At 44.6% G+C, this 12,744-nt stretch overlaps 1 protein-coding gene across 2 annotated transcripts in view; it reads right to left on the bottom strand.

Moving 5' to 3' along the window:
• The window catches only part of BEND3 (BEN domain containing 3), a 36,141-nt gene that overhangs the window by 7,570 nt on the left and 15,827 nt on the right, over positions 1–12,744 (bottom strand). Inside the window, exons 2-3 of one of the 2 annotated variants that reach the window (XM_058734857.1) lie at positions 12,217–12,264; positions 11,515–11,717 (exon numbers count right to left, since the gene is read on the bottom strand). The exons of the other annotated variant lie outside the window; for it this stretch is intronic. Of the exons in view, the coding sequence (XP_058590840.1) occupies positions 11,515–11,717; positions 12,217–12,253 (240 nt within the window). The 5' untranslated portion in view covers positions 12,254–12,264. The remainder of the gene's footprint in view (positions 1–11,514; positions 11,718–12,216; positions 12,265–12,744) is intronic. 2 annotated transcript variants of the gene reach the window in all.

Consider the following 12,744-nt stretch of genomic DNA (forward strand, 5'->3'; position numbering starts at 1 on the left):
TGGAAAATGTAAAGGAACTGAAGCCCTCCCATACTGCTGGTGGGGGGTATGATATGGCATAACAATTGGTAGTTTCTTAAAAAGATGAATATACATGGCCCATACGACTTGGGTATTTCATTCCTACATATTTATTTACCAAGGAAAAAGAAAGCAGTTAATCACACAGAGATTTGTACACAAATGTTCATGGCAGCCCTATTTGTAAAGAGTCCAAAGCTGGAAACCCAAAATTTTATCAACAAGTATACAGATAAACAAACTGTGCTATATTCATAGGATGGAATACTACTCAGAAACAGAACTCATACATGTACTACTACTCATGAGGAGTCTCAAAATAATTATGCTAAAAGAAGCCAGGCAGGGGAGCCTGGGTAGCTCAGTCAGTTAACTATCTGATTCTTGATTTTGGCTCAGGTCACGGTCTCATGGTTTGTGAGCTTGAGCCCCACATAGGGCTTTATACTGACAGTGCGGAGCCTGCTTGGGATTCTCTCTCTCCTCTCTCTCTGCCCCTGCCTCGCTCGTTTGCAGTCTGTGTGTGCACGCATGTGCGCTCTCTCGCTGTCTCTCTCTCTCTCTCAAAATAAGTATTTTTTTAAAAAAGAAAACAGTTAAAAAAAAAAAAAAGAAGCTAAACAAAAGAGGCCATGCTGTATGATTCCATTCAGAATCATGTGTTCAGAAACACAAACTTACCTACCAATGATGACAGAAAGCAGATTAGTGGTCACCTGGGGGTGAAGGAAAGATGCAAAGTGGCACATCGAAACTTTAAGGTATTGGATGATTCCTGTTTATTATCTTGATCATGGTGATAGCCTCACTGGCATACACATATGTCAGAAGGTATCAAATGGGTAGGCTTTATATACTGTGCCATTCATTGTAGTTCATTCCCAACTTAACCTGTTTTCGACAAATGTTAAACTTGACCCCCAAACTTACTGGAATACATTTTTGAGGGTTTAATCGAGCAGAAGAGCTAACTGGTGAACACTGGTAGGTGTCACAGGAACACGCAGGGCCGAAGCACAAAGTGTTTGCTGTTACTGGCAGATGTGTGCCCCCAGCAACTGCAGAACTGAGAAGAACAAAGTCCATCCTTTGGATGCTTCACACCCAGGGAAAAATATGGTTGGTGTAGGGTGGCCTAGGCCAGGGCTTCAGAAACTCTAATATACATGTGAATCACCCGGGACCTTGTTACAATGCAGATTCTGGTCCCTGAACCTGCATTTCCTCTAATTTTTTTTTTTTTAAGTTTATTTATTGTTTTAGTAATCTCTACATCCAATGTGGGGCTCGAACTCATGACCCCGAGATCAAGAGTTGCGTGCTCTTCTGACCAAGCCAGCCAGGCTCCCCTGGGCCTGCCTTTCTAACAAGCTCCCAGGTACTGTTGGTCCTCTCTGAGTAGCAGAGGCCTGGAAGACCGTGTCTGCTCTCAGTTTGTCTCACCCAGGCAGATTCAATGTCATTTGTAGGACTTCAAATAACTAATGCCAGCACAAAACAGTACATGATGTGTTTTTCTCTTGTAGCCTGAAAAGGGTAGGGAAAAGAGACAATCTCAAACAGTACATGATGTGTTTTTCTCTTGTAGCCTGAAAAGGGTAGGGAAAAGAGACAATCTCGAGAGGCTAGATTTGCAATGGCATGTGGGCAATAAATAGGTAGGTAGGTCTAAGGTGAAAAGAGAGCAATGAGGCCACATAAACATATAAAACTTTGATCCTTCTAAGCCACCCACAAGTTATATTTCATTTAAATATATGGATCTTCTCTTGTGGATAATGGAATAATCTGACTCACATTACAGTAAGTAAGATTCATTTTTTGCCTGCCTCTGTTGATAACAACAATGCAAAAGAAAAGCTACTCTACTCTGTAAGAACCTGAAGATAGAAAAATTCTTTTTTTTTAAGTTTATTTAATTTTGAGAGAGAGAGACAGAGAGAGAGAGAGAGACAGAGAGAGAGAGGCAGAATCTGTACTGCCAGCACAGAGCCGGACTCGGAGGCTCCATCTCAAGAACCGTGAGCTCATGACCTGAGCCGAGATCAAGAGTCAGACTCTTAACTGACTGAGCCACCCAGGAGCCCCTGAAGATAGAGGAATTCTTATAAGGGTTATAATTATCCCATGGAGCTGGCCAATACTTTCTTCAAGGTTTGTTTGCATAATGTGATGAAGGGTCAAAGGCACCTGGCCTGGCCCTCCTCCTCCAACCCATGCTTCTCAGGAACAGAGGACCAGGAGCCACTGGGGTGGGAGAAGCCTACCGTGAAGGACCTGCCGCCTGCCCCTCTCCCTGCTGGGGTCTCTTCACCAAGCTGCCCCCCCCATCGTCATCACACTGTATGACTGTTACATGATAGGACCATGTCATTCCTGAGTCTACCCCCACCCAGTGCCTTGCAAAATGCCTGGGACACAGAATTGCTCAATGAATGTTTGTCAGCCACAAGCACGGACGGTTAAAACAGGGCAAGGTGTTCGAAGATTCTCAAATACGTGCTTTCAAAAAAGGAGCTGTTCAGATAGGCCACTAGCTTTATGAATAACATGTCTGTAGAGAGATATAAAAGCATGGATAAGATCTCGGCTTGCGCTGTCCTCTGTGACCTTGGCCAAATCAAATGATTTTTCATGCCTCAGCTTCTAGTACCTCAGGGATAAATAATGGTATGTCTCACAGGGTAGTTATGAAGACTTAACGAGATAATGTACAGAAAGCACTGAGCCCTGTCTGAATCACAGTAAGTGCTTAATAAATATTCACTGTTAGAATATAATTATTATTAAGCAGTGATATTCCCAAACCAGAGCAGAGGTAACACAGTGGGCTTTTTATTAAACTACTTGTAATGATTACTCTCAAGCAGTAAACAAAAGGAGGACTTTCCTATAATGCATCAGGGTTAGTCACTCATGGAAGGCACTTCTTAGAGGTCTGTTTGTCCTAAAGACTGGGGGCGGGGGAGGAGCACAGGACATCAGAGCTGAAGGTGGGGTTTGAAGCTCTTTACAGCAATTTTGCTCTGCTATCAGACAGAGAGCAAAGGATTCTGAAGGGAGGGAGGCAGGGAGGAAGCCACACACACACATCATAAACTTGAAGAAAGGAAGAGATGGAGAGGAAAGTGTTCACTCCAACACTGGAGTGGAATTGGAACTGTGGGTCATGACCCATTAGTTAAATGATGAAGTTCTTTTGGTGGGTCATGACCAGCATAAGAAGGGAGAAAGATTGAGGAAAGGCAGAAGGAAAAAAAAAAAAAAAAAAAAAAAAAAAAGGAAGGGAGGAGGGAAAAAAAAGAAAATAGAATAGAAAATATCAGAGTGCACTGCACATAGTAAGTAAATTCGGGAAAGTTTTGCTTTGTTTCTGTGTCTGTACATTTACATACAAATCCATGTACGTGAGTTCTGTTTCTCTACAAGGTGAATTTATTTACAACTGCACACTGCTGAAAAGCACGGCCCTAATAAATTCAAACTGCCTTATTTGCTAATTCCTGTAGGCTGTAAATTAGATTTTAGCAACTTATTCACCATTAAATTCAATTACACCAAAATAATTTTGGAAGTCCTATGGATCATGAAATTACCATGAGGTTTAACCAATATAGAGGAATTTGAGTTTCTAATGGCAATCATTAAAAAAATCATAAATACGTTAGGAGTGATTTTAGAAAAAGGGTCTTTGCTTTACAAGTGATCCCACTAATACATTTAAAATAGGATTTTGGGGGCACCTGGGTGGCTCAGTTGGTTGAGCATCCAACTCTTGATTTTGGCTCAGGTGCTTAAGATTCTCTCTCTCCATCTCTCGTTCTCCCTCCCTCTGCTCCTCTCCCCTGCTCATACACTCTCTCTCTCTTTAATAAAAAAAATAAAGTAAGATTCTGTGCAGAGATCACCAGAAACTCACATGCCATGCAGCAAAAGTACCCACGTTCTAGAGAGAGATCTCCGTAATTAACACCCAGTGTAGAGAGTAAGTACAAGGGAAATTTTCTGGGTGAATTGCCTGAATACCAGTAACAAATAGAAGTCATTGGACTCCCCCACATTCCTACACAGGCAGAAGGCCAAAGTGTATCAGAACTGGAAATCCCCTCTATAGCTCTCACTGTTCAGGATCATTAATAAAAATATTGCAGTTTCTACTAAGCATGATAGAAACACTGCCATCAGTAGAAACATTTTTGGCTAACTTGCCTAAATAAAAAAATTAAGTTAGAGTCCCAGTAGAGGGCAACATTCCTCACTCCCAGGGACCTTAGATACACAATTCAACACAAAACACAACACAAGCACTAAAGACAACGTTCTTAGATATCCCCACACTGGTGTCCTGTCAGCTCAGTGTCCCAATTAATTCCACAAATGCTGCCAAGGCGACAACGGGCTGGCCGCATTTGCCGCTGATGATAAAATCTCTGCTCAGCTGTCTAGGAGTATCAAGAAATCTTTAAATCTGTGCTACTTGGCACTGGGTGTCTGGCTGACACGTCCCCAATTCTCTGAGGCTCATCTTCCAGCCATATGGGAACTCTGTGCGCAGCTCGGCTCGGCAGTGCCAGCATCTCCTGGATGCGGTCGGGGCATTTCATTCCACAGCTAATACCCTCAGACTCCAGCGGGAAGGTCCAAATCCCTTGCTGGAGAATATAAGCAAAAAGAGGATGATATTGGGCTCCAAGAGAGCGTTAAGTAGACCATTTAGGGGAGATTCCACGTGTCCGTGTCCAGCTACACCCCAGGGACTGGGTCACCGTGGAGATCCTTCAAGCATTAAACTTCTTCCCCATATGACTCCGAATCCAAAGGCTGTCACTGAATTCAGGCTGACAAATGATGAGTGGCCAACCGGTGCTCAGAGAGTCAGCAAACTGGAACACCAAGAAAGCAGCATGCCTTCCAGAGAGTAGAGAGTAGAGAATCAATATGGCATCAAGGGTAGACCATGTGAATCAACTCCTAGGGGGCCGGGCATGAATAACCAAGGCAGAGGTGGAGCTTACCTTTTTCATTTTCAACAGAACTTTTCTCTTCATCATCACCATCACCATTAAATGACCAGATACCATGAAGTCATAAGGTCTGGCAGACCTCTGTGCCACACAGAGCCAGTCAGCAAAGAGCACTGAGTACCTAGCATCTGGCAGGCACCGTGCAAGGCTCTGGGGACACAGGAAACAAGCTAGACAGTCTCTGACCTCATGGCTTTTACCCTTCGGGTCATCCTTATACTGTTAGCGGATGAAGAAATTGCTGTGATGCCTGAAGAAATAAGAACCTGGGAGATGAAGCAATCACAATGGAGAAGAGACAGGCCAGGGGGGTGGCAAACTGTCAGGGCAGGTCATTTTCAAAGGCTTCTCACAACATCTTACAAATACCCCACAGCCCCTTAACTGTGGCGTTCAACTGCACAGGTCCAAATCAAGCAGGCTTGAGAGCACTGACTTCTCGGAGCCTCGTTAAAATGGGAATGCACGGTACCTATCTGCGACGGGAGCTGCAGAAATGACTTTGAATCTCCAGCTGGTACCACAGTCTCCACCACTCAGGAGGTAAGCGGCAAATGTGCACTGAATGAAATGACATTTCCATTCTCCGATTGAAAAACAAAACGCAGTGGCGCTTTAGAATTAAAAACAAACAAAGAAACAAAAACCCGCAGCAGAACAAAGCTAACGCTGGCATACAGCGCTTGAATATCACCCCCACTTCCGTGAACAAAAGGATGATTACCAATAAAAATGTTGGCTACTCACCTCCCACATCTGCTGTATTTGGCTATGAAGCCTTTTCCAGTGGAGGTGCCAAATAAGTCTTTATACAGTCTTTTGTTAGGTTTTTTGAGGGAGGTTTTACATTTCTTCTAAGTACTGTACTAAATGTCACTTACGAGTCACCAGCACTGACGGGAGTCTGGATGTGACGTACCTCTGGCACCAGGGCTACCGCTCAAATCCTACCCCCCACCCTTCGTCCTCCTCCCTTCTTTGAGGTTGGGGGACAAGATGGAAGGTGGTCTATGTTCTGACTTGGATGGTGTTCAGAATTAAGGGTGCTCAGACTGGGGTGTCCTAAAGGATGTCAGATGGTCTCCCTTGGCAATGCTGTGCCACTTTCGTTCCGATAAATGTGAAGGGAGGCAGAGGAAGACTGACCACAAGGGATGGGAGCTGGAGATGGGTGTTTGGAGGCAGTAAATATACAGTTCTGAAGGCTGACATGGGACAAGCCCTACACTGGGCTCGCTCACACATAAGAAACCAATGAGATGAGCAGTATTATGCCTCATCACCATGGGGGACCCTGAGATGTGGGAGGTCACGTAATTGACCAAAGGCCACAGCGAACTCTCCCCGTCTGACTCCCGAGTTAACTATTTACTGTTCCTACGGGCTGGATCAGAGAAGGTGGGGCTCACCTCCCAGATGCAGGGAGTGCGTCTAATCAGTCCTGGTATTTCATACCAGGAACAAGCCTGCCCCACTGGCATCTTGGCACTTTAACTTCTATGCCTGAGTTGACTCATCTGTCTAGTAGAGCTAGTAAATTCTCTCATCACTGGCCTGTCATTTGGATTAAATAATGAATGGTGTATTTGTCAAGTGGGCACTCAGTAACTGTTGAACTTCCTTTCCACTTTTTTGGATTATCGCTTGTTTTGGCCTCCTGGCTCCTCTTGCCTCACTCGGCGGTAAAAAAAAAAAAAAGCTGCATTTACTGCCCCCAGCAGCGATGACACTGTAAGCAGCGATGACATATGTAAGGAGGATCAGAGAAGGGGTGCCTGGGTGGCTCAGTCAGTTGAGTGTCCAACTTCGGTTCAGGTCATGATCTCACAGTTCATGGGTTCGAGCCCCGCGTCGGGCTCTGTGCTGACAGCTCAGAGCCTGGAGCCTGCTTCAGAGTCTGTGTCTCCCTCTCTCTCTGCCCCTCCCCTGCTTTCGCTCTCTCTCTCAAAAATAAATAAACATTAAAAAAAAAAAAGAAGGATCAGAGAAAATTCAGGGGGAGAAGCATAAAGCATTATTCACTCTGAACTAGGACTAGTGCCATTTTGAAAAATCAACATATGCTATAATTTCATAAAACTGATAGATTGTTTCAAATTCCCAAAGGTTCTAGGGCTATTGATTTACTGACACATCAACTTACACAGACTTTTAAAAGGAAATACAGGGGCGCCTGGGTGGCGCAGTCGGTTAAGCGTCCGACTTCAGCCAGGTCACGATCTCGCGGTCTGTGAGTTCGAGCCCCGTGTGGGGCTCTGGGCTGATGGCTCGGAGCCTGGAGCCTGTTTCCGATTCTGTGTCTCCCTCTCTCTCTGCCCCTCCCCCGTTCATGCTCTGTCTCTCTCTGTCCCAAAAATAAATAAAAAACGTTGAAAAAAAAAATTTTTTTTTAAATAAAAAATAAAAAATAAAAGGAAATACAGAATTCACATGACACATTTCTGCAAGGAGCTCAAGAATTTCAAAAGGTTTATACCTACATATATTCTTTTTACAGAATAGGAAAGCGTGTACGGGTATCAACCTCATCTTATGCACAGTAAGGAGAAGAAACAAAACTCGTAAAACACCGAAATAAAATCCAGGACTTAACAGGTCTCTTCCAATCTAAAATCTAACACGTCAGAACTGCATGCTATATCCAATCTATTGAAAAGTAAACATATATGCCCAATTAGAATATGTAAATTGAACAAGTCATATTAGAAATATTCAAATACATTTTGGTTCCCTTTTCTCCAAACATGTCTGAATTTGGGGTGATGCCCAAAGCCCCACTGGAAGCCTGCTGCCTTGCCAAATCGAGAGGCATCTGAAACCTTCACATCATTCGTGTGATGTCCAGGGAGGCCCCCCCACCATGAACCTCGATGGAGTCGCAGCCCAACGCCAAACCTTTTATGACTTGCTTCACACACTAAGGATTCAACTAAAATACAGATCCTAAGAACCTTCTCCCTCCCTCTCTGCCCCCAAGAATTCGCAGACGCGCCCTGCTTCTCTGTGATGCCGCTCCAACAAAACCGGACGAAAGGATAAAGACTGACTCCACTTGTGCACCGAGACAACGGGACGACCTCGGACCGCCCATAAGGCCAGAACCCAGCCTACACATGGTCAGAATTCCTTCCTGTTGTGAGCGCTTGTTGTTCCGTACTGGACTGAACTTTTCTAAAAACGGCCACAACACTTCCCTCATCCCTGTGAGTTTGCTATGCCTACCGTCAGAAGTGGAGTCTACACTTACACCCTTGTGTCTCGACTGGCCCACGGGACTTTCTGGCCAGTGGGACACTAGTGTGCGTGGCGATGCAACCCGAGGTGTGAAAAGTGTCTGTGCTTCAGAGCTTGGCCTCTCCTGCTCCTGGGAACTCTTCCACACCACGTGCACAAGCCCGGACTAGCCTCCCAGTGGGTGGGACTGTGCAGAAAGGGAAGCTGCAGCCAGTGCAACCAGCCCTGCGGCCTTGGGGAAAGGGGGCGGGGGGTGAGGCCATCCCGGACCACCTAGCCCCCCATCAGGTCAAACCAACTCAGAACCCCCAGCTGACCCACAGAACTGTGAACAAATACGGTGGTGGTGATTTTAAGCTGCTAAGATTTAAGGTGGTTTGTCACAAGGCAAGAGTGAACCAATACACTCAACTTTGTGTTTCATTTCTCGAACTCTGCCTTTACTGGCAAACTTGAAGTTGTCTACAGAATTGATCATAAGCAGAGATGTAGTGTGTCCCACAGAAGGAAGCGTCTTTGGCAGTTCCTTTAGGAACTGAACATAGTGCTTCTCAAACTTCTCGACACTTGCAGGACAACCTCTGGGCGTCTAACCCACACGGAATCGCTCACAGAGGGTACTAGCTTTATGCATACGGAACGGTCCCTACAGCACTACTTGTAAGAACAAGGAAGTAGAAAACACCTATCTAGCAATCGTTAGGGGAAAGGATAACAAATTACGGTGTAAAATACAACAGAAGAAAAAATGGTTACATGTTTCTCTAACAAGCTATGCTACTAACCATCTTACTACTGCTTCCACTCGCCCAGCACGGATCTCAGCAGTTAGGAGTCTGAGATTTCATCCTCAATCATTACGTACTCCTGGAAACTGCCATCCACACACGGAACTTTCCCCCAGAGTCACAAGGTATGCAATGAGTGACTGATTTGGGCAGCCAGAGTCAAGGGAGGGATATCTACATTAATCCTTTGTTTAAAATGCTCATATAGGAGTGCCTGGGTGGCTCAGTCGGTTAAGCATCCGATTCTTGATCTCGACTCAGGTCATGACCTCACGGTTCATGAGTTTGAGCCCCGCGTCGGGCTCTGCACTGACAGTGAGGAGCCTGCTTGGAATTCTCTCTCTCCCTCTCTCTCTGCTCCTCCCCTGTTTGTGCTCTTTCTTTCCTTCTTTCTTTCTCTCTTTCAAAATAAATAAATAAACTCAAAAAAAAAAAAAAAGCTCATACAGGTATAAAAAAATCTCAACTAATCTCAACTTTTTTTCAGGGCATGATAGATTTTTAAAAATTTATTGTTGGAATATTATTCATGATAGTCAAAAAGGGGAAACAATCCAAATGTCCATCAAGTGCTAAATGGATAAACAAAATGTGGTACATCCACAAGGGGATATTATTTGGCCATAAAAAGGAGTGAAGAATTCATACATGCTACAGCATGGATGAACCTTGAAAACATGCTAAGTAAAAGAAGCCACACAAAGGGTCACATATTCTATGATTCCATTTACATGAAATGCCCAGAACAGACAACCCTCTAGAGACAGAATGTAGATGAGTGGTTCCCAGGTGCTCGAGGAGGGGAAAGGGAAGGGACTGGTACAGAGGTTCTTTGTGGGGTGATGAAAATATTCTAAACTTATTATAGTAAGAGCTGTACCACACTGTGAATATACACAAAAAACCCACTGAATTGTACAATTTAAATTGGTGAATTGTATAGTATGTGAATTATAGCTTAATAAAGCTGTTTTGGGTGTGTGTGTGTGTGTGTGTGTGTGCGCGCGCAAATAAATAAATAAATAAATGTCTCATTCAGTGATCCATGATGTGGAGTGCAGGGTGGTATTCATTATAACATAAGCATTTACATTTAAATGCTGGAGAAAATCTTACTCTCATTGTTTTTGTTAATTATAGAAAAGGATAGTTTTTACTTATTGAACATTCACTAAATCTCTACAATCCATACATTTCCAATTTATTTGGATTTGCCCTCACATCTAATAGAGCAAAATTAAAACAAAACAGTAACAACCCAAAGAGTCCCAGGCTGATGCCCATGGTGTTCTGGCTAACGATAATAGGCTTTGAAAACGTGGGCTCTTTTGGACAGACATGCAGAACTTGAAATGCCTATTTGGGTCCCCCAAAGAGAGAGAGAGAGAGAGGAAGAAAGAGAAAGAGAGAGAGAGAGAGAGAGAGAGAGAGAGAGAGAGAGAGACTGTGTGTGTGTGTGTGTGTCCGTGTGTCTAGGTTGGAGAGCTTGGGAAAATGTCTAAGAATTTAAGGTATACTGTGCCAGTCCACGGGGAGGCACGGAGGTGAGGTGTCCTGGGCCAGACCCCTGATCTCCCAAAGCTGCTTCTCTCTCCTCAGTCTTAAGTATTCTGTGTATGTGTCTTGTCTCCCACCCAGACTGTAGACTGCTAGAGGGGGCCACCATGGCCAGTTTGATTTTCTCTCTCTCTCTTAGAATTTAGCCAAGTTCAATCTAACCAGCAGGTGATTTTTTTTTTTTTTTTTTAAAAGCAAATTCAGGGGCGCCTGGGTGGCTCAGTTGGTTAGGCATCCGATTTCAGCTCAGGTCATGATCTCACGGTTCATGGGTTCGAGCCCCACGTCGGGCTCTGTGCTGACAGCTCAGAGCCTGGAGCCTGCTTTGGATTCTGTGTCTCCCTCTCTCTCAAAAATAAACAAACATTTAAAAAAAATTTTTCTTTAAAAAAAAAAAAATAAAGCAAATTCATAAAATTATAGGTTAGCGGGTAACAGGCATGTTACAAAAGAATTCTCTTCACAAAAAGATTCACCGGACATGTGCTCCTAACATAAAAGATCGGTTTGACTTAGGAAAAGACCTCCCAACCCTCAACGTTTCAAGGAATCTGTGTGCAGTGTATACTATGTAAAATGTGGTAGGCTTTAATGAACAGTCCTTGCTGTCAAGTGCTTATTTTCCCTGTAGAGCAAAGCAAAACAAAGAACTCAAAAGCAGGTGCATTGTGGAGACTCCCCTAGCCCCGTAAGGAATCCAGATGTAGGTTAAGAATTGTAGTCGGAGAAGTCACCTTCTAGAAACCTAAGCCATCGAGGGGATAGCTGAGACGAAAGCCTTCTCGCGCCCAGGCATTCAGCAGTTGCCCGGACGCTCACAAGGAGAGAGACAGAGCATCTAGTCAGAGGGTCAGAGCCCAAGCGAACAGCGGAAGGAGCTGGGCCCTCACCTCGGGAATCAGCCGCCGCCTCTTCACGCTGGGGACAGAGTCAGGCTGGCCATCGCAGCCCGGCGGCTTTCGCTTGCTGGAATCCTGGAGGGCAGGGAAGACGCTGTCCAGAGGGTGCTTCTCGGAAGACCTGGAACTCACTGAGCAGTCCAGGGCAGCATCTTCGGCCTCTGTCTCCACTTTCACTGTGTTATTTTTTAGAACTGTGGCAGAGAAGAAATAGGGCTCAGTGGGAAAGACCACTGGGCCGCTGGGAGATTAGCAGGGTTCCCTGAGCGGCAGGGTGTTTGCGGGGTGCCCTCTGACACTAGCACTCAGGTAAGAAAGTCTAGTCACAGTAAAACTGCGCCTTCCAACCTAGCAGTTTTTATCTTACCACATTAGTGCTATACAATAAAATCACGATCCGAGAACATTTTGTTCAAAACTGGTTCTAAGGTCCTTTTGGGGGGGAAAGAGCCGAGAGGGAGAGAAAGAAACAAATACTATCTTTTAAATGATACTTTTAAAAAAGTAATTCTGGAAAGATACATACGATACTTAGAGCAGGTGTACGGGCAGAGGGGGATAAGCAGGCGTGGGAGGAGACTTTCCATGGATTTTTCATTATGTATCTTTTTATATTTTGAACCATTTGAGTGTATGACCTAATAAAAAATATTAAAATTAAAAATATGTTTTAAAAAGAAGCTTTTTTTTTACCTTCTTCTACATCTTCACTGAATTCAGCTGAGTTCATCTTCTATTCCACTAAATGAAAAGACAAAGACAAAGCTTTGATTTATTTCTTAATTTTCCGTCCCCATGAGAAATTCCCTTACCCTCCCAACCTGGCTCCGGGTAATGGAGGGTTAAGCCGAAACTATTCCTCAACATCATGGAATGCATCCTCTTAGTGTTGTCCACAGCTGCTCAGAAACAGCCAGGCCTTCTGAACACCCTCTGCGAGCACGTCCCCCAAACTTCATGTCGGCAGAATGCGTCTTAAAGCATGAGTTTTGCTTTAAGGGGCAGTGTTGTTTGAGAAAAGCAGGTCTTACAAAAAGACCTCAGTTCGGATGATCTCCTATTAGCCCCTGCTTTATCAATTCCAGCCACAGACTGCGAAGACCAAGATGCAGGCCATGGCTCCTCTGGGCACGAGTGGGTCTTAGACTCCAGGTGGTGCAGAAAGACCCGTGCTGCCCATGGTGCAGTCATCAGTCACACGGCCACTGAGGACTGGAAATG

The sequence above is a fragment of the Neofelis nebulosa genome, chromosome 6 (genome assembly GCF_028018385.1).
Source record: "Neofelis nebulosa isolate mNeoNeb1 chromosome 6, mNeoNeb1.pri, whole genome shotgun sequence".
NCBI lineage: Eukaryota > Metazoa > Chordata > Mammalia > Carnivora > Felidae > Neofelis > Neofelis nebulosa.